At 50.4% G+C, this 18,975-nt stretch overlaps 1 protein-coding gene across 4 annotated transcripts in view; it reads left to right on the top strand.

Moving 5' to 3' along the window:
• The window catches only part of ATP9A (ATPase phospholipid transporting 9A (putative)), a 126,869-nt gene that overhangs the window by 61,350 nt on the left and 46,544 nt on the right, over positions 1 to 18,975 (top strand). For all 4 annotated transcript variants that reach the window (XM_036418457.2, XM_045574921.1, XM_036418461.2 and 1 more), the window contains exons 10-13: positions 11,487 to 11,563; positions 13,079 to 13,239; positions 15,135 to 15,277; positions 16,219 to 16,331. In XM_036418457.2, the coding sequence (XP_036274350.1) occupies positions 11,487 to 11,563; positions 13,079 to 13,239; positions 15,135 to 15,277; positions 16,219 to 16,331 (494 nt within the window). The remainder of the gene's footprint in view (positions 1 to 11,486; positions 11,564 to 13,078; positions 13,240 to 15,134; positions 15,278 to 16,218; positions 16,332 to 18,975) is intronic.

Genomic DNA, 18,975 nt, shown 5'->3' with positions numbered 1-18,975 from the left:
CCGTGAAGGTCGGCGCTAGTGTTGTCCCCATTCTGCAGATGAGGAAACTGAGGCCATGTGGGGTTAAGTAGCTTGTCCAAGGTCACACAGCAGGGAAAGGTGAGTGGGGACTTGAGCCCAGGCACTTGCTCCAGAAGCAGAACTCGTTGTACGGGCCGCTGTTAGTATTTAGTGTATAATGACTTACACTAACAACATGTAGTTCTGCTGCTGGCAACTTTCTGTCTTTATTATCAGAGGAATCCATTTCTTTCCCTCTTCAGGAGTGAAACTCCCTCCATTCCTCTTCTTGTTGGTTCTTTGTGGCTCATAGGAGAGCAGACACTCAGTCCAGATACTCTATGACAAACATGTCAAACTCAAAGGGTAATGAGCCAAATACACTGAGTGGCCAGCTTATTATGATCTCTGCACGCATAATAATCTGGCCACTCAGTGTATATCCTATATACTAAAGAGATAATATGCAAATTGCCCCCTTGACTAGGAATTTGACCAGCAGGCAGGCCAGCCAACCGCCCATGTCCCCTCCCCCCAGCCAGGCTGGCCAGACCCCACCCATGCACACCATGCACAGATTCGTGCACTGGGCCTCTAACACACACACACACACACACCCCGAGTGGCTAGATTATTATGCTTTCAGAGATCATAAAAATCTGGCCACTCAGTGTAAATGAGGCATGCGGCCCGTGGCTGAGTTTGACATGCTTGCTCAGTGACAGGGAAGGGAGGGACTGGCACAAGTGAGAGCCCAGGCGGCCTGGCTGCTCTGCCCATGGAGATGAGCTGACCCTGTGGTTTCTGCCAGGGTTCTTCTCTCCGGGCTGTGTGGCTTGGCAGCGCCTTCTGGCCGTCTCTCAGTCCCCCTGATGACGAAAGGAGTGAGAAATCAGTCCTGAAGATTCGGCACAGCCACTACCTGGTTGCACCTTGGCTTCTAAGAGCCTTGATGTGTTTAATTCTGTCCTCGTTTTGATAATATTAATATTTCTGTGATAAGCGCCTGTGCCTGTGTCTGTTTGGTTTTCATTCTGGTGATTTTCCTTCCTTCCGTCCCGCTTTCCTTCTTCCTCTGAAGCAAACCTTGGGTGAACACCTTATTTAACCATGTCCTGCTCCATGGCCAGGTCCGGGTGCTGCGTGGAGCGCCAGGAAAGCCTGGTCTTCACTCTCCTGGGATCCATAGTCGCTATATGTTTAATGTATGTTAAAGAGGAGACGGGGGAAGACAGGAGAGACTTCTATAAATTCCCTCTGAAAGCACTAAAGAGGCAAATGGCTTAGGTGAAGAGGCATCGAATTCTGAGGTGGAGGGAGTGAGGGTGTGAAAGTCTGGTTGTCAGCTTTAACCTCAGAGACGAACAGTAGTCCTGTTCATCAGGCACTTTTTATTTACAGAGTGCTTTGCTGCCATTCTCTTGTTTTGTTTTCATGCCATAAAATGAGGACATTTAACGGAGTGCAGAATAGAGACTCAGAGAGGTTTAGCAACGTGCCTGAGGTCACACAGCCTTAGCGGTCAACTCTTGGGAGGAGGAGAGTGGAAGGCGAATTGGGATCTTGAAGACGGGAAAAGATTTCGCAGCAGTTCGAGGGAAATGCATTGTGGAGTTGGCATCCCCCCCCCCCCCCCCAGCTGTTTGAATTCATCTCTGTGTGCTTGGTGATGTGGGAAGAGGGAGAGAGCAGGGTTCCAGTGCTCCCGGGCATTGCCCGCCTCCCCCTCCAGCGGGCGTATGCGTTGGAGTGAGTCAGGAGCTGGGCTTCCAGCATGTCTGTCGCTGCCCCCGTTCCCCTGACTTCTCACTGCGGTCTGACTCTGCTGCAAACACGGAGTCAAACGCAAGCCATTTCCTTCAAGTGCTCAGCGCAAGCAGCGGCCACCCAGAATCATCTTACCTGTATGACATGTGGCCTCTGTGTTCCCTTCAGAATCTAACGCCTGAGTCTTGGTCACTCTGTTGGAAGTTTAAAAAAGAATAAAGCTTCCGCTGGTGGGTGTGGCCCCGTTGGCTGGGCCCCATCCTGTGCAGGAAAGGTTGACGATTCAACTCACTATCAGGGCACGTGGCTGCTGATCAATGTTCCGCTCTCATATTGAGGTTTCTCTCTCTCTCTCTCTCTCTCTCTCTCTCTCTCTCTCTCTCTCTCTCTTCTATAAAGGATGTTTTTATTGATGTTGGAGAGATAAGGGAGAGTGAGAGAGAAATAGAGACATCAATGATGAGAGAGAAAAAAATCATTAACAAGCTGCCTCATGCATGCCCTCCCCTGGGGATCGAGCCCACCATCCTGGCATGTGCCCTAACCAGGAATAAACCATGACCTCCTGGTCAACACTCAACACTGAGCCACACTATCTGAACTTCCCCTGTCTCTTAAAAATAAATAAATAAATAAAGCATGCTAAGGTAGGTGCTGGGGGTCCAGCATTAATCGGTAGAGGATACAGTTGCCATGGTAACTCAACACAGTGCTGCTGGGTGAGGGAAGAGTCACCAGGGCGCTAAGAGGGAAGGGTAGGGGGAGGCTTGGCAGAGAAGGTGGCCGGGATGTGACAGAGCCCAGGTGTTCTAGTCCAGTTCTTCCAAGACTCTCAGTGGTGAGGGACCAGTTTGGTCTCCCCCATTCGCCCCTCTCCCCCCCAAATCTGTAGCCGATTGATCAGGGTCCTGCTGTGTGTGGCCAGCAGGCAGGTCATGCCTGTGCACCTTGCTATGCGCGTGTGATAATGTCCCCGGGTCAGCGGGGCCTGTCCTGTGACCACACGCTCGGTGTCACAGGGTGCCTGATTGCCATAAACATTTCTGAACGCTGGCTCTCGTGGGCTCAGCACTTACCTTGTTGCTGACGGGGAACAAAGGGGTCGCAGGGAGGTCTGACCTGGGACTACACTGCTGTGAAGAGTTAGGAAGAGCTTCGTGACATGCCGACCATGGCAGTCCAGTTCCTGGGAGAGCGCGGCTGGGGGCCAGCTGGCAGGATGGGGAGGATTCGTGTTCTGGTGGGGGGTGCTGCAGAGGGCGAGGGACAGCAGAGGGGACAGCGTGGGAGGCGGGGTCTGAGGCCTGGGCCGGAGAGGCTGGGGTTGCATGGGGAAGGTGGACCCCGCGTCACCAGATCAGCCAGAAACCTCCATTGCTTAAATGAAAGCTCCCATCCTTAAAAGCTGCCGGTGGCGACTTCAACACCTTAAAGCAGCGTTTTTCAACCGCTGTTCCGCGGCACTGTGCCGTAGGTGCAGACAAGACAAGAATTTTATAATTTTTTACTATTTTGTTTACTTAATATTTCATAATAAAGTAATTATAAAATACTTTCTTTGTGTTTATTTGATTCCTATTCAAGAGAATTCCTTTATATATAGTCAATATAGGCACAGAGTTAAATTTTTTAACATTTTCTAATGGTGGTGTGCCTCGTGATTTTTTTCATGAAACAAGTGTGCCTTTGCCCCAAAAAGGTTGAAAAACACTGCCTTAAAGCGCCCTGCAGACCAAGCCAGTGCTGCGCTGCGGGCCGGCGTGGGCCTGCTGTCTGGGCGGTGAGGCCGCTTTGGATCTGGTGGTGACGGTTTTGGACTTGAGCACAGGGAGATGTTGGGGGGAAAGCCACTTCAGCAGCATCAGGCACTGAGGTTGGCTGGTGCCATTGGGGGCTCTCCCTTGGGGAGCCTTTGATATTAAGGGGTTACAGGAGAGAGGGAGGAAACAGGAGAGCTCCGTGCATTTCCTGGGAAACCTCATGCACCTGGACTTTGGACCTGGAGGCCAGCCTGGAGTGGGTGAGCTCAGCCCAGGCTCGGCTCCCACTGCCCACCATCTGCCGTGACCGCACCTGCGTGCACGGGAGCCTGCCACCTGCTGGGAGCGCCAGCGACTCCCCACCTGCCATCTGCCGCAGCCTCCCTGCCCGGAACCACCTCATGCAGAACACGGAGCCCTAACCTGGAGGGACTTCCGTGCCTCCTCCTGGGGCTCTGTCCAGGAGCCTCGGCCCGCACTGCATCCGGGCCAGCTCTTTCCTGGGCTGCGCTTGCGTCTCTGAGTGTTTGTACAGCCTCCGCCAGTGTTCTTCAGAGGACAGGAGGCTAGGCGTTTGCTTTTCCAGCGGACACCCGATTATCCAGTGGACACACCTGGGGTCTTCCTGAGAGGTTGGCAGGGATGACCCTCCTCATGTTTCAAATGTTAGTTCAGATGTTTAGTTCACCTTCTCAACCCAGCAATAGCTTCTCTGACATCCAGTACCAAGTGCAGCCTCCCCCTCTTCACCTCCTCCCCTAGTCTCTTCCTCTCTGGGCCTCCTCCTCCCTGGGCCTCCTCACCCTCCTCTCCTGTCTCTTTCTCAGCTGTTTTCATCATGGCACCTAGCATTCTCATTGTTACCATGTCTCTTGCTTCCCTCCATGATTGTCTGTCTGCCCCACTGTGTTGAACATTTTCTTGGCACACACTGAAAAGGGAAACAAAGGGAAATTTTTGATATTGTCACTTCCCCCCCACCCCCCAAAATAGCTTGTCCCAATTCGTGTTCCAGCCAACAGCATGTACAACAGGGCCCATTCCCCACCTCTTGGCTAACACTGGACACCAGTCTTTGGAGTTTTTGTTGCTATGATAGGGACAAAAATGGCTTGTCTTGCATTTCTATGGTTGTTCACTAGGTTGAGTAACTTTTCTCCTGTTAACTGGCCATTTGTATTTCTTCTCTAAGTCATTTCCTTTTAGAACGAATGATGCCTTGCATTATTGTGCCTTCTCCTCCTCAGCTTCTTCCTCCCTGGCCTTCTCCTCCCTGGCCTCCTCCTCCTCCCTGCCTTCTCTTCCTCCTCCATTGGGGGTGGATGGGTGGGAGTTCTCAGGAATGGATTGTCACCTGGACAGACATGCCAGTCAGTCACAGAATCAGATGCAGTGGCAAGGACGTGCTCCAAGAAGATGGGTGTGTTCCAGAGTTTCTATAATCGTTTATGGAGGTGGGAATGAATGCTGTAGGCATTAACTAGCCCCCTGTGAGCACTGAACACTTGAGACGTGGCCAGTGAAAATGGGGAACTGTATTTGATTTCTCTTTAACCTTCATTCCTCCTCTCCCTTACGTCTTTTTAATTTTTTTTTTTTTTAGCAATACAAACGATAAATATTTATTCAAACAAAACTTTTAACAATGGATTTTACATTCCAAGCCACAAGGAAATAGCAAAACTTAATGCAAAGGGAAGACAAAAACCCAAAGTAGTGTATTGTCTATTCTCCTTTAACTTGATAACAGTTGACCCAATGCTCTCTCGCATGGCCTATTTCACAAGTACATTTCCGAGTTAACAACTCACTTATAATTCTGGGTTCAAACAGCCTTTCTCCAGAGAGTCAGGAGTTTGCAGATGAACTCCATTCGCTGCTTCTCTGGGGTGTCTAATGTCTAACTATGGAGACTAAGGTGCAAATGTAAACCTTGGCTAGGTTTCCTTACACAGGAGCACCCCAGTTTCTCGCTGGTGGCAGCAAATGGGGAAGGGGAAGGCCCCCAAAGGACCAGGCACACTTTAATCCAGGTGTGATACCCCAAGGAACCAGTGCGCCCTGGATTATGTCTCCCAAGTATTCAGAAGCCCCTGCTGAATCTTCTTTTTCTGCTTTCTGGCCCAGATAGCACATTGTTCTGGAGAGATCAGACTTTCTGGGCCCTCAAGTGTTGAGGAAAATGTTGTGAAGTGTGAGAGGTAGTGGAGTGAGCACTGGCCTTGGGGTCAGGGAACTCCAGGCTGGCTCAGGCACCAGACAGCTATTAATAGTATGTGATTTTTGACCCATTTAACCTCTGGGCCTGTTTCACTGTTGGAAAACCTGGGGATTGGTGTAAACCAATTTTTAGGTTCTTTCCGACAGGAACATTCTAGAATCCATACTTTTGTTGCTCTTCTAAGCCACCGAAAGAGCTGTGGCAAAGTCCATGTATTTTTTAGTGCCATAAAGAGAGGCCCTTGGCCACAGTTCAGAGCTTATTGACTCAGGTTACAGATACTTCTAACAACACTGGTTTTTCACAAATTCTCAGACCACACGGATTAGAAGCAACAAATGGTAAGGGGGAGGAGGGGACGAGCTGCACAAGCCAGACATCCTGACAGAAGTCACAGTCAAAAAACGTTTTCAAGCCAACAAACACGGATGGAGCGCAGTGTCTACCACTAAGTGCGGGGCCATCAAGATGAGCGAGGCAGCCCCCAAAAGGGTGAAAACTCGGGGAGAAGACAAGGCATATAGGGAGGAACAAGTACAAACCTCCCCTCCCCCAATTACAAAAAACCCGAAAACAAAAAAAATTCAATAGAGGGACTGGCGACCTCGCTGCACACTAACCGTTGTTGGTAAGTCATTACGAATGACAGTCACCAATTCGGAAAAGGCTGACATGGAGTAAACTCGGTTCAAGAAGGCAGAGAGATAGATATCTCTTGTTTTAAAAGGTCTCTTTCAAACATGATAGAAAACGGTTTCAAAAAAAGTTTTGGCACTTAACGAGGGGGTAGGTAAACTGGCTCTGGATTCACCCTGGCAGGCAGGCAGGCAGGCAGGCAGGCAGGCAGGCAGGCGGGCGTGCTCAGTGCCCGGCCACCCCGGGCGGTGGCGGGGGCGCTGCGGCCGCGTTGTGCACAGCTTTGGGGCACTGCGCGAAGGCGTGCCCCCGCTTGCCGCAGAGGTTGCACACGATGCCCTTGCGGCAGTAGGGGCTCAGGTGGCCCTCCTCCCCGCACCGGAAGCACCGGTCCTGCGTGCAGCTGCCGCTCAGGTGGGTCTGGGAGCCGCACTTGAAGCAGGTCTTGGGCTGCCCCTTGTACCGGCTGTAGCCGCGCTCGGCGCCCAGGAAGAAGGAGCCCGGGAGGTGGCGGACGCCGCCCTCGCCCTGGCGCAGCTCGATCTCGCACTTGTACTCGCCAGTCCAGATGCCGAAGCGGTCGGTCACCTTGACGGGCACGGCCAGCACGTCGCAGTGGCGCTTGAGCCAGGTGACGATGTCCTCCACGTCCACCGTCTCGTTGCGGAAGAGGACGAAGAGCGTCTTGAGGCTGGCCCTGCCGCGGCCCAGCACCACGAAGTCGTCCCAGCAGTCCTCCTCCTGGCGCTTCTCCTCGTACACGCGCAGGAACAGCGCCAGCTTCTCGGCCGAGCGGAAGCTCACGTCGAACTCGCGGCTGCCGGGGATCTGGATGACGGCGTAGATGTCGCCGGGCTCCATGCCGATGGAGCGCAGGATGAGCGCGCCCACCACGAAGTCTCTGGTGGGGCGGGCGCTTTCGTCGCCCTGGAAGCAGATGCGCACGAGAAAGCGGCCCTTGCCCGGGCCCCCGGCCGCCGAGCCCGCCGCTGCCGCCGCCCCCAGCGCGTCCTGCGGGGGGTTCTCCGCCGCGGCCGCGCCCAGCCTGGACGGCGTCGCCATGGCCGCCCCCTCGGCCGTCTTCCTGCGGCCGGCCTCCGCGGCGCCTTTCTTCGTGCGGGGGTCCGCCGCCTCGCCCGCCGGCTCCCTCGGCCGGCCCTTGGGGTCCCCGCGGCTGGCCGGCGGGAAGTCGCCGAGGCTCGGCGCCAACAGGCCCGCGGGCCGCGACTCGTGGAACTCACCCTTGTTCGCGGCCAGGTTCTTCACCACCTGCGCCCAGCTCAGCTTCCCGCGGCCGCCCGCCGGCTCCTGGGCGCGGGCTGCGGGGCGCGCGGCGGGCAGCAGCTGCGGGCGCCCCCGCTCCCTCTCCTCCTCGGAGCCGCCGCCGGTGGCCATGTTACCTACTTCCCAGCGGCCATGTTACCTACTTCCCAGCATCCTCCACTCCCTTTTTAATTTTTAAAATTGTAACAGTTGGTAGGTTTTAAAAATTTCTTTATTGTTGAGAGTATTACAGATGTCCCCTCCCCCCTCCTGTGGTTCCCGTCCCCACCCTAGGTCTTTTTCTTTTTTTTAAAACATATTTTTATTGATTTCAGAGAGGAAAAGAGGAGAGAGAAAACATTGATGAGAGAGAATCACCTATTGGCTGCCTCCGGCACACCCCCTACTGGGGATCAAGCCTGCAACCCAGGCATAAGCCCTGACTGGGAATCGAACCAAGACCTCCTGGTTCATAGGTGTGTGTATTCAACCACTAAGCCACGCAGGCCAGGGTCTTCACCATGGTATGGTCTGTGCCCATAGGTAATGCATATCTGCACTAATAAAAGAGAAACATGCAAATTAACCATCACCCCGCTATACCCACCAGCCAATCAGGAGCAAGCATGCAAATTTACCCAACTAAGAAGGTGGCCACCAAGAAGCTGGAGCAAGCAGGAGGCTTGCCCCTGGCGATGGAATAAGCCAAGATTCCAGCCTGCCCTGGCCGGCCCTGGCCTCCACTGAAGGCTACAAATTTTCAATTATAGAAGATACTTGCTTCCAGCCAGCCCTGGCCTTCGCTCAAGGAGGCACTGAAAAAAAAGAAAAGAAAAAAAGCCCCTTTCCCAGGCTTGCCACACCCCCATGGAGCTAGGGTCCCCAGTGGAGAGCTTGGCCAGCCTGCAAACAGCCAGCTCTCTCCTGGGCTGGCTAGGCACCCCTTTGGGGATCCCCACCCTGAAGGGGGTATGGCCAGCCTGCAACAGCCCTTAGCCCCTCACTCAGACTGACCCCCATGGCTCAATCTCTGTAAACGGGCAGTTGAACATCTTCGAGGGGTCCCAAATTGGAGTGGGTGCAGCCTGGGCTGAGGGACACCTGCCCCCCGCACGAATTTCGTGCACCTGGCCTCTAGTATGCATATAAGATCTTTGTTTAATCTCTTTCTGACCCCTGAACCCCTTCCTTCTGAGAAACTTCAATCTGTTCCATTTCCATGCCTCTGATTCTATTTTAGTCACCAATTTATTCTGTTCATTGACTTCTTATTTGTTTATTTTGATTTTTAGATTCAATTTTGTATTTATTGCCATTTTATTGTTCATATTTTTGTTCTTTTGCTTCTTCTTCCTCTTAAAGAATACCCTTCAATATTCCATGTAATACTGGTTTGGTGGTGGTGAACTTCTTTAGCTTTTTCTTGTCTGTAAAGCTCTTTATATGACTTTCAGTTCTAAATGATAGTTTTGCTGGGTAGAGCAATCTTGGGTGTAGGTTCTTGCTATCCATCACTTTGAATATTTTTTGTCACTACCATCTGGCCTGCATAGTTTCTGTTGAGAAATCAGATGATAGTCATATGGGCACTACTTAGTAGGTAACTAACTGCTTTTTCCATTCTGTTTTTAAGATTCTTTGTCTTTAGTCCTTGGCATTTTAATTGTGATGTGTCTTGGTGTGGTCCTCTTTGGATTCCTTTTGTTTGGGGTTCTCTGTGCTTCCTGGACTTGTAAGTCTCTTTCACCAGGTGGGGGAAGTTTTCTGTCATTATTTCTTCAAACAGGTTTTCAATATCTTGCTCTCTCCTTCTCCTTCTGATACCTTTATAATACAAATGTTGGTACGCTCGAAGTTGTCCCAGAGGCTCCTTATACTGTCTCATATTTTACAATTCCTTTTTCTTTTTGCTCTTCTGATTGGGTGTTTTTACTTCCTCATATTTCAAATCATTGTTTTGATTCTCAGAATCCTCTACTCTACGGTTGAATCCCTGTAAGTTATTCTTTATTTCAGTTAGTGTATGCTTAATTTATGACTTGTCCTTTTCCATGTCTTTGACATTCTTACTAAGATCCTTGAAAGTCTCACTAAGTCCCTTAAAGATCCTTGTGTGACCTTCTAACTATGGTTTTGAACTCTGTATATAGTAGTTCACTTTTTCCAATTTTTTTTTCATTTGTGACATGTTTCTTTGTCTCTGCAATTTGGCTGCTTCCCTGTGTTTGTTTTTATGTATTGGGTAGAAATGCTATGTTTCTTGGAGTGGGTAGGGTGGCCTTATGTAATAGGTGCCCTATAGAGCCCACTGGCTCAGCCTCCCCAGTAACCTGAGCTTGGCACTCTAGGTGCACCTCTTTGTGGGCTGGGTGCACAACCTTGTTGTAGTTGAGTCTTGATTGCTGTTGGTATCACTGGAAGGAATTGACCTCCAGGCCTATTGGCTGTGAGGAACAGCAGCAGCTATACTGGGAGAGCTGCTGTGCAGGAATACCCTTATGGAGCAGGACTTGCTTCAGTGGGGCGGGGGTGCTCACTGAGTCTGCCTCTTGAGTGTGTTGCTTATGGATGTGTAGTGTTGTAATCTGTATGGTCTGAAGCTGTCCACCGGGTGTGCATTGGCTCTTGGGTCTTAGTGAAAAGTCAGCCACTGCCTGGGGCCACCTGGCAGGAGCTACAGAGAGATCTGCAGCTTCCTCCTATTTGTGTTGGGTTTGGAAGTGCCTATTTGTTTTGGGTTTGGGCCTCAGGTGGGGCCCAGTGAGAAGCAAGGCATGCTGGTGCTAGTGCCAGGTCTTGGGCCTTTTATTGATATGTTTGGGGCACGCTGACATCAACTGCAGCTTGTTTGAGAGATTTTATCAAAGTCAGAAGCCTGACAGCCATTCATATGGAAGAGCTGCTGCAAACAGCTTGGGTGAGGCTGAAAATTGGGTGGGGTGGAGTCTCATGGAGTCACCACGGTGGAGCAAACAGTGTGCTCCAGGCTGATGGTGACTCAGATATGGCTGCCAGTCAGCCCTGCGACTGGGGAGGTCCCAGCACAGGAATAGTGACTCCTGCGAGCATCTCCATCTGGTAGAAATCTGCCCCCAAGTTCCTGCCCTGATTCCAGACAATCTAGTTCCTCCTTGTATGTGTCTGGTTCCCCCAATGGCTCCTAGTGCTAGAGCTCAGAGGAAGGAATTCGAGTAAGTTCATGCCCGGCCCTTTAAGAGGGACACCTGGGACTCCAGCAGCTTCCGTGTCCTACAGCCACAATCCCGGCTGGTTTTTACAGCCCGAAGTTACGGGACTTCTCTCCCCAGCTCAGGGGCCCTGAGTGGGGAGTCTGGTGTGAGGCTTGTCCTCCTGGGGACCTCAGCAGGCGCGCTCTCCCTCTGGATTAAAAAAACCCGCCCACGTACGTGCCAGCCCAGCCCGTTCTGTGCTTTCACCCCTCCTACCAGTCTCTGCATACTTTCTTCTCTAGTTGTAGGACGTCCATTCAGCCATCTTTCAGGCGGTTGTTCTGAATGATGGTGGTTTTGTATTTTAGTTGTAATTTTGATGTGGTTGTGGGAGGCGGCGAGTACCGGCATTCACCTACGCCACCATATTGGCTCCCCTGCCTGTTTGATTTCATTTTCATTGAATTTAAATGGCTGCGCGTGTGGCTAGCAGCTTCCAGGCTGTTCCGTGTGGCCATGGGTGTTGGCTGCCCCCGACGTGAACACGCTGGCGCCTCCCCGTGTGGGTGTGGGATTTAGGAGACGTCCTTGCAGGCAGCTCAGGCTCTGGTGTTGGTAAGCCCGTCAGTCCTCACTAACAGTTCTTCGTGTCGTGTTTTTCTGTTCCAGGAACTGTGGTGGGTGTCGTTCTTTACACGGGCAGAGAGCTCCGGAGTGTCATGAATACCTCAAACCCCCGAAGTAAGGTGCGTGCAGGGTCATGAGAAGCGTCTCCGTGTCAGACCTTCCGACCTGATGTATTTTGGTGATTGGGAGTGAGGAGCTAGAGTTAAAAGCTGGAACTCCTAATGTATTATCTCATATATATAAACCTACTCTTTTCACAGCTGTAGGTATATGTACATATGTGTAGATATGCACACATATAATACATAAATAGCTATTCATATACATGCACATACATAAAATTAAAACACTTATTTCCACCCCACCCTCTGTCCTTTTATTTTTAATTTTTTTTAAATAAAAAATATATATTTTTTATGACCAGAACATTTTTAAATCCCCCTTCTTTTTCAGTTGTTATAATCCTCACCTGAGGATATTTGTTTCCATTCATTTTTAGAGAGTGGAAGGGAGGGAGGGGGAGAGAGAGAGAAACATCAATGTGAGAGGGATACATTGATTGATTGCCTCCTACGTGCACCCTGACCTAGGGCTGGGGAATGAACCTGCAACCCAGGTACATGCCCATGGCTGGGAATCAAACCGAAACGCTTCCATGTGTAAGCCGACGCTCTACCACCGAGCCACGTGGTCAGGGTGCAGTCCCATTTTTTCATATAATACATCGCATTTTAAAAGCTTTAAGGTAAAGCAGGCTGTTGCTTGCTGTGTTATGCAGTGTCCTTGACACGCATCTCATCTCATCTCATCCTTACGCCCGCCTCAGCGCAGGTGCTTCCCTGGCCTCGCCTCCTGGAGGGGGAGTGGCCTTGCCCCTGCCACACTGTGCCCGCGTGCGCTGTGCCCGCGGGCAGGCCCGGTCACACTCCGCTGATGGCCGACAGGGCCAGATCTGCTGTCTGCTCTGTTAGTGCTCATTCACACCGTGACCCTCCCTCCCAGCCCGCCCCTCCTCCAAGTTTTAAGTTAGAATATTGCAGAATGATTTTCTTTGTCAATGCCAGGAACAACTGCTGTTTCCCAGACTCCAGTCATTTCCACCCCTCCCTTACAACCGTAAATGACACTTATTTGATGTTTTTGTCTCATCTCAGGCCATATTCCAGTGGAGTTATGGGTCTGTTGTGCTAGTTACATTGGAAAAAAAAATACCCTGAAATAAATATGTAATTATTAAACAAACAATGTTAATTAATGCAGCACTTGAAAATCAGGTGCCACCAGAGGTGTGTGCCCCACACGTTCAGGCGCAGCTGACTTAGCGTGTGGGACGATGCAGGGAGTGGAGACTCATTTTACAGGTCGCTGTGTAGGATGGCAGACACCATGCAGTGCTCAGCCCCACCAAGCGCGGCAGTAACCTGCGTATGTGTTTCCAAGTCTAAATCTCAAGTCTGGAAAACCCTGACGGCAGAACTCCTTGAGGTTCCTGAGACGCCTGTTACGGACTGCAGCCCAGGGCGCTCAGTGTCCTCCAGCAAAGCCATGGGTGCCGATGGGCCCAGTGTCCCAGCTGGGACCAGGTGCTCACGGCTGTGGGTTCACCAGCTAATCCTTTGTGCCCTGTCCCCCAGATCGGCCTGTTTGACCTGGAAGTGAACTGCCTCACGAAGATCCTCTTCGGTGCTCTGGTGGTGGTGTCGCTGGTCATGGTGGCCCTTCAGCACTTCGCTGGTCGCTGGTACCTGCAGATCATCCGCTTCCTCCTCTTGTTCTCCAACATCATCCCCATCAGGTACGCAGAGAATGAGCTTGCGTGTGGGTGTCATGGTAGTTTCTTCTCTTCGCCAGCTGGACCCTTTGCCGAGTGATGGCCGAGAACAGTCAGGATCCTCAGGGTGTGAGCCATGGTTTGTGGCGGTAGCATTGGAAGGGTGCATGCCTCCATGACCCATCCTTTCTTTTTCTTTTTTAAAAAAGTATGTTTTTATTGATTTGAGAGAGAGAGAGAGGAAGGGACGGGGGGGGGGGGGGGGAGAGAAACATTGAACACCCCCTACTGGGGAATGAACCCACAACCAGGGCACGCGCTGTGACGCGGAATCGAACAGGTGACCTCTCGGTGGAGGGGATGGTGCTCAACCAACTGAGCTACACCAGCAAGGGCTGACCCATCCTTTCCTAAGGGACTTGCTGCCCAAAAGATCTTGCCTTGCCCAGGCTATCAGAGGGATGCCAGTTAGAGTTCATCTCGTCTGCCAGCTCCAAGATGTTGGTAGTGGCTGTGTTGAGAAGGATTCCGAGCCTGAGTCTGGGCTCAACAGGAGATAATATTGAGATTGATTAGCAGTGGAAGCTGGATGGTACATGCTAATTGTCTGCTTTCTTCATTTGGAGTCTGAATAAATGGTTTAAAAATGATAGCAGTAATAAGTTATCATAGTAGAAAAAAGCCCCAAAGATTCATAGTGTGACCAGTACAGGGGAATTGAACCCCTCGCCAAGGTGCTTGGGGCAATGGTTTCCAAGAATCAACAAGTCTGCCTTGTTACCAGAGAAAAAATGTTTGTGGTGTCAGGTTAAGTAAAATGGTGATTAAAATTCTGTCTGCAACACGATTGGAAATTACTGAATTGAATCTTCACATGGCCCAGGTAGCCAGCAAAAGGGGAAGCAGTTTGGTTAGTTTAAAAGGATTCTGAGTGAATTTGAAGATGTCTTTTAATATATATATATTTTTGAAATAAAATGTTTTAAAGTGAGTAGAATACACGCAATGGAGTATTATTTAGCCTTAAAAAGCAAGGGAATTCTGACCAGCTACAACATAGATGAATCCCGCGGTGAAATAAGCAAGTCCCAGAAGGAAAAATACTGTGTGGTTCCCCTTATGTGAGGTACCGAGAAAGGAAGTCCTGGAAATAGCAAGTAGAAGGGTGGTTTCCGGGGTGGGGTGGGGGTGGAGAGTGGGGGATTATTACTTAATGGGCGTGGAATTTCAGTTTGGGAAGATGAAAAAGTTGTGGGCATGGAAGGCGTTGGTGAATGCACAACAGTGTGAAAGTGCTCAGTGCCACAGAACTGTCCACTTACAATGGTTTAAACGTTGTGTATATTTTACCACAATTTTATTTTATTTATTTATTTTATTTTATTTTATTTAAAAAAAATATATTTTATTGATTTTTTACAGAGAAGAGGAGAGAGGGATAGAGAGTTAGAAATGTCGATGAGAGAGAAACATCGACCAGCTGCCTCTTGCACACCCCCTACCGGGGACGTGCCCGCAACCAATGTACATGCCCTTGACCGGAATCGAACCTGGGTCCTTTCAGTCCGTAGACCAATGCTCTACCACTGAGCCAAACCGGTTTCGGCTATTTTACCACAATTTTAAAAAATGACTAGAGCATCAAAAGTGTATTAGTTCAGAGGCCCAGTAACTTAAAAAAAAAAAAAAAAAAGTAGGACTAAAACAACTACCTTTTGGTAGTTGATGTGACCTTGGCCCATGATAGAATAACTTCATGTAACTTGATGTGGTGTGGACTCCTGTTGTATCTGGGGATGGAGCCCGAGCAGTGGCTTCTGTAGGGAGGGACTCCAGATGCTGTGGCACAAATGGAGAGTGGTTGGAGACACAGTGGCCTTGTGTGTATCCTGCTAACGTTGGCTCTGTTTCCTGGCCAGTTTGCGTGTGAACCTGGACATGGGCAAGATCGTGTACAGCTGGGTGATTCGGAGGGATTCAAAAATCCCAGGGACGGTGGTTCGCTCCAGCACGATCCCCGAGCAGCTGGGGAGGATCTCTTACCTGCTCACGGACAAGACAGGTGAGCTTCCTGCCCTGGGTCCGGGTGCGAGAGGTGCTCGGATCCTCCGGCTGCTCTTCATTGCCTCCGTCTTTTGGTGAAGACGGAGTAGCATCTGTGATGGCAATGATGATGATAATAGCAGCAGAGCTTTACGCTCTACATAACGCTTCTTATGTTTTGGGGGTTTGTATGTGCATATGCAAGTTCGTCCTCATCCTAACCTTGTATTTTTGCAGGTGAACAAATGAAACCCAGGTTAACTGACTTATCAGAGCACCTGGCGGCAGAAGTAGGCTCTGAACCAGGGCAGTCTGACTTGGAGTCCTGATCTCATAACCACGCCCCAAATTCCTGCCCGTAGTGTAATATCCTAGTGGCGAAGAGTGAGGGCTGGGAGAGGGAGATGTTAGCTTAAGCTTCCTGTCTGCCTCTAAGTGCCACAGGATCACAGGGAATCTACAGCAGAGGCCCGAGTGGCTCACAAATTCAGAGAAACTGGGTTTGGGAAGGAGAGGAGCCAGGGAAGTCCCGGGTGTGTCAGCATCAGGGCCCCCGGGGTCTCTGTAGGGTCTGTCACTGGGGCGGCTGGACTCCACTCATCTTCTGTCCACGCCTCTGTCTGCTCACGGTTGAGGCTCCTTCAAAATAGAATCTAACTGGACCAGTGTAAGTCACGTGCCACCCTCCTGGCCAGTGAAACGGGTCAGGCCCCCTGATGGGCACTCCCTGAGGACCATCCCAGGAAACGAGGGTGGTGTTTCTCCATGGAAACCTTGGATGCCGTTTTCCAAAGAAAGGGAGTTGGATTCCAGGCCAGCTAACAGCACAGCAGAAGCAGGGGTGGTGCTGCAGCCAGAGTCTGATGTGTAGTAAACACTCAGAAGTAACAGCTGTCATTACTGCTCGCCCGGGGACAAGCTCCAGGAGGTCGCACAGCTCTCGTCCGCCCTGTGTTTCAGGAACTCTCACCCAGAACGAGATGGTTTTCAAGCGGCTCCATCTGGGCACTGTGGCGTACGGCCTCGACTCGATGGACGAAGTGCAGAGCCACATATTCAGCGTCTACACCCAGGTAATGCTTCCCTTTCTCTCTCTCTCTCTCTTTTTTTTTTTTTTTTTTTTTTTTTTTTTTTAAATGCATTCGTATTGCTTTCAGAGAGGAAGGGAGCAGGAGAAAGAGAGAAACATCACTGATGAGAGAGTATCATTGGCCGCTGCCTCCTGCAGGCCCCCTGCTGGGGATTGAGCAGTAACTCAGGCATGTGCCCTTGACTGGAATCAAACCCAGGACCCTTCAGTCCGCAGACTGACAGTCTATCCACTGAGCCAAACCAATGTTGCTTTACCTTCCGATACCCCAGTCAGTTCTTTACGTGGATGGACACCTATATTGAGGTATAACTCACAAAGCTGAGCGCCTCACCCTGTGCTGTCCAGCTCCCTCTCGGGGACTGAGACTTCCGCCCGGAGGGTTCACTGGTGCCGGTGCCGGGCTTAGCACCCCTCAGCCCCTTCTCAGCCATGCGGGCTGCAGTGACCCTGTGAGCCAGCTCACGGTGGTGGTGTGTCCCCCAGGCCAGTTTTGTGTACTTGAAGAACCCGAGGAATTTACAGAAGCCGTGCCTTCTCAGGATATTGGTGCAGCTCAGCTCTTATGGTCTGCTTTTGGTTTAATACAGATAGCACTCTTTGTAAAGTGTCAAAAGTCAGAAAACAACATTTCTGACCTTGCACTTTAACTCTTAACTCTTCCTTAGAAGTTCAAAAATGTCCATATCCTGGCCTTGGGTTTAAAATAGCTAAGTGAGGTCATCTGGAGGTTGGTGTGAGTGGAATTATAGTACCCCTCCACCCCGGACCAATGTGCATGATCCTCCTTCTCCCACGACATCTAAAAATCCTGCATTAAATGCCTGAACAATTTTGTGATGAGAGGTGTGAAGGCTTTTCATGTTTTCTTCTTCACAGCTTTGTTGAGGCACACCTTGCCTGCCATGAAATTCAGCTCTGTGTTAATTTACAATTCAACGATTCCTATTTAGCAGGCGTCCTCAAACTTTTTAAAGTGGGGGCCAGATCACGGTCCCTCAGAGAGCTGGAGGGCCGGACTATATGAACTACTAATTCCTACTGTAACACCTCGGCTGCGCTCACTGCCCAAAAAACCTGGCGGGCCGGATCAGACTCCTCTGCGGGCCGCATGTGGCCCGCGGGCCGCAGTTTGAAGACGCCTGCTTTTTAGTCAGTTACTGAGTTATGGACCCACGAACACCCGAGAAAGAGTCCCTGGAGCCATGTCATCATTCACCCGGCCTTTTGGGTTTATGACCAGGACTTTTCACCAGTTTTTTGTAAAGTCCGGTATTTGGAACGCGGGGGTAGATCACGTGGGGCGGTCAGAATCCCTAGACCCCGTCTCAGCAGCTGGCCCCGGTGGTTCCAAAGGGCAGCAGTTTGAGAACCTGTGCCACGCACCCGAGCTTCGCCCTGGTTTTCCAGAACATCAGTGTCTAAATCTGTGGACTCCAAAACAGAATTGGCAAGCTGTCCCCTTGGGGCACAGGGGGGAAAGATGAGAGTGTCCACGTACATTTTATTTTCCTCTTCCAAATCAAAGCAAAGTTTAAATCCTACTGATCGTGTAGAGATTGACCCAGGGACCCTCGCTCCATAGCTCAGACCGGCATTTGTGAGGTGTGGTCCTGGAGGTGGAAGGAGTCGGAGTTCCACGGTTGTTTTTCCAGAACATTCAAATGAAGACTGCCGGTGCTAGGAGTGTTCAGGGTCCGGTTGGAGGGATGTTATTTAACTGAAGTAACTTCGTAAAGAAGGCAGGTGGCTTTAAAAGATTCCTGCAGCCCTAACCAATTTGGCTCAGTGGGTAGAGCATCGGCCTGCGGACTGAAGGGTCCCACGTTCGATTCCATGGGCATGTACCTTGGCAGCTGATCAATGTTTCTCTTTCATTGATGTTTTTAACTCTCTATACCTCTCCCTTCCTCTCTGTAAAAAAAATATTAAAAAAAATAAAAGATTCCTGCAGGAAAAGTCCTGCAGATTATTATTGGTTTTTAAATATGCTTTTTATTTTATTCTGATATATTATTGATTTCAGAGAGAAAGGAAGAAGAAGAGAGAGATTGAAACAGCAATGATGAGAATCATTGATTGGCTGCCTCCTGCATGTCCCCTACTGGGGATTGAACCTGCAACCCGAGCATGTGCCCTTGGCCAGAATAGAACCTGGGACCCTTCAGTCCGCAGGCCAGTGCTCTGTGAACCAAACTGGCTAGGGCGGTCTGGATTATTAACACAGGCGCAGGTAAACCACAGAAAAATGGCCAACACCGTACGTGATAAAACCACGACAGGCCAAGGCGAAGAGATGATTTTTTTCCCCTCTGGCTCATTTATATATTGGTACCTTTACAACACAATTGAGATAAAATCCACAAACCATACAATTTTAAGAAATATAGATGCTTGGGCCCTCCACAGCTAAAGAATGCAAGCGGTTCTAGGCATATATACATAGTTTTTAACTTTACACAAAAGCCTAATGTTCAACTCTAGTTAAAAAGAATTATGAACTTGTCCAGTGTGTCTCAGAGGTTGATCATTGACCTATGAACCAGAAGGTCACGGTTGGCATCCGAGTCAGTGTACATGCCTAGGTTGTGGGTTGGATCCCCAGTAGGCAGCATGCAGGATGGATC

This window comes from Pipistrellus kuhlii, unplaced genomic scaffold, assembly GCF_014108245.1.
Source record: "Pipistrellus kuhlii isolate mPipKuh1 unplaced genomic scaffold, mPipKuh1.p scaffold_m20_p_6, whole genome shotgun sequence".
NCBI classification, from domain to species: Eukaryota; Metazoa; Chordata; class Mammalia; order Chiroptera; family Vespertilionidae; genus Pipistrellus; species Pipistrellus kuhlii.
The sequence above is the reverse complement of the archived record's forward strand: the minus strand, read 5'-3'. Positions and strand labels throughout refer to the sequence as shown.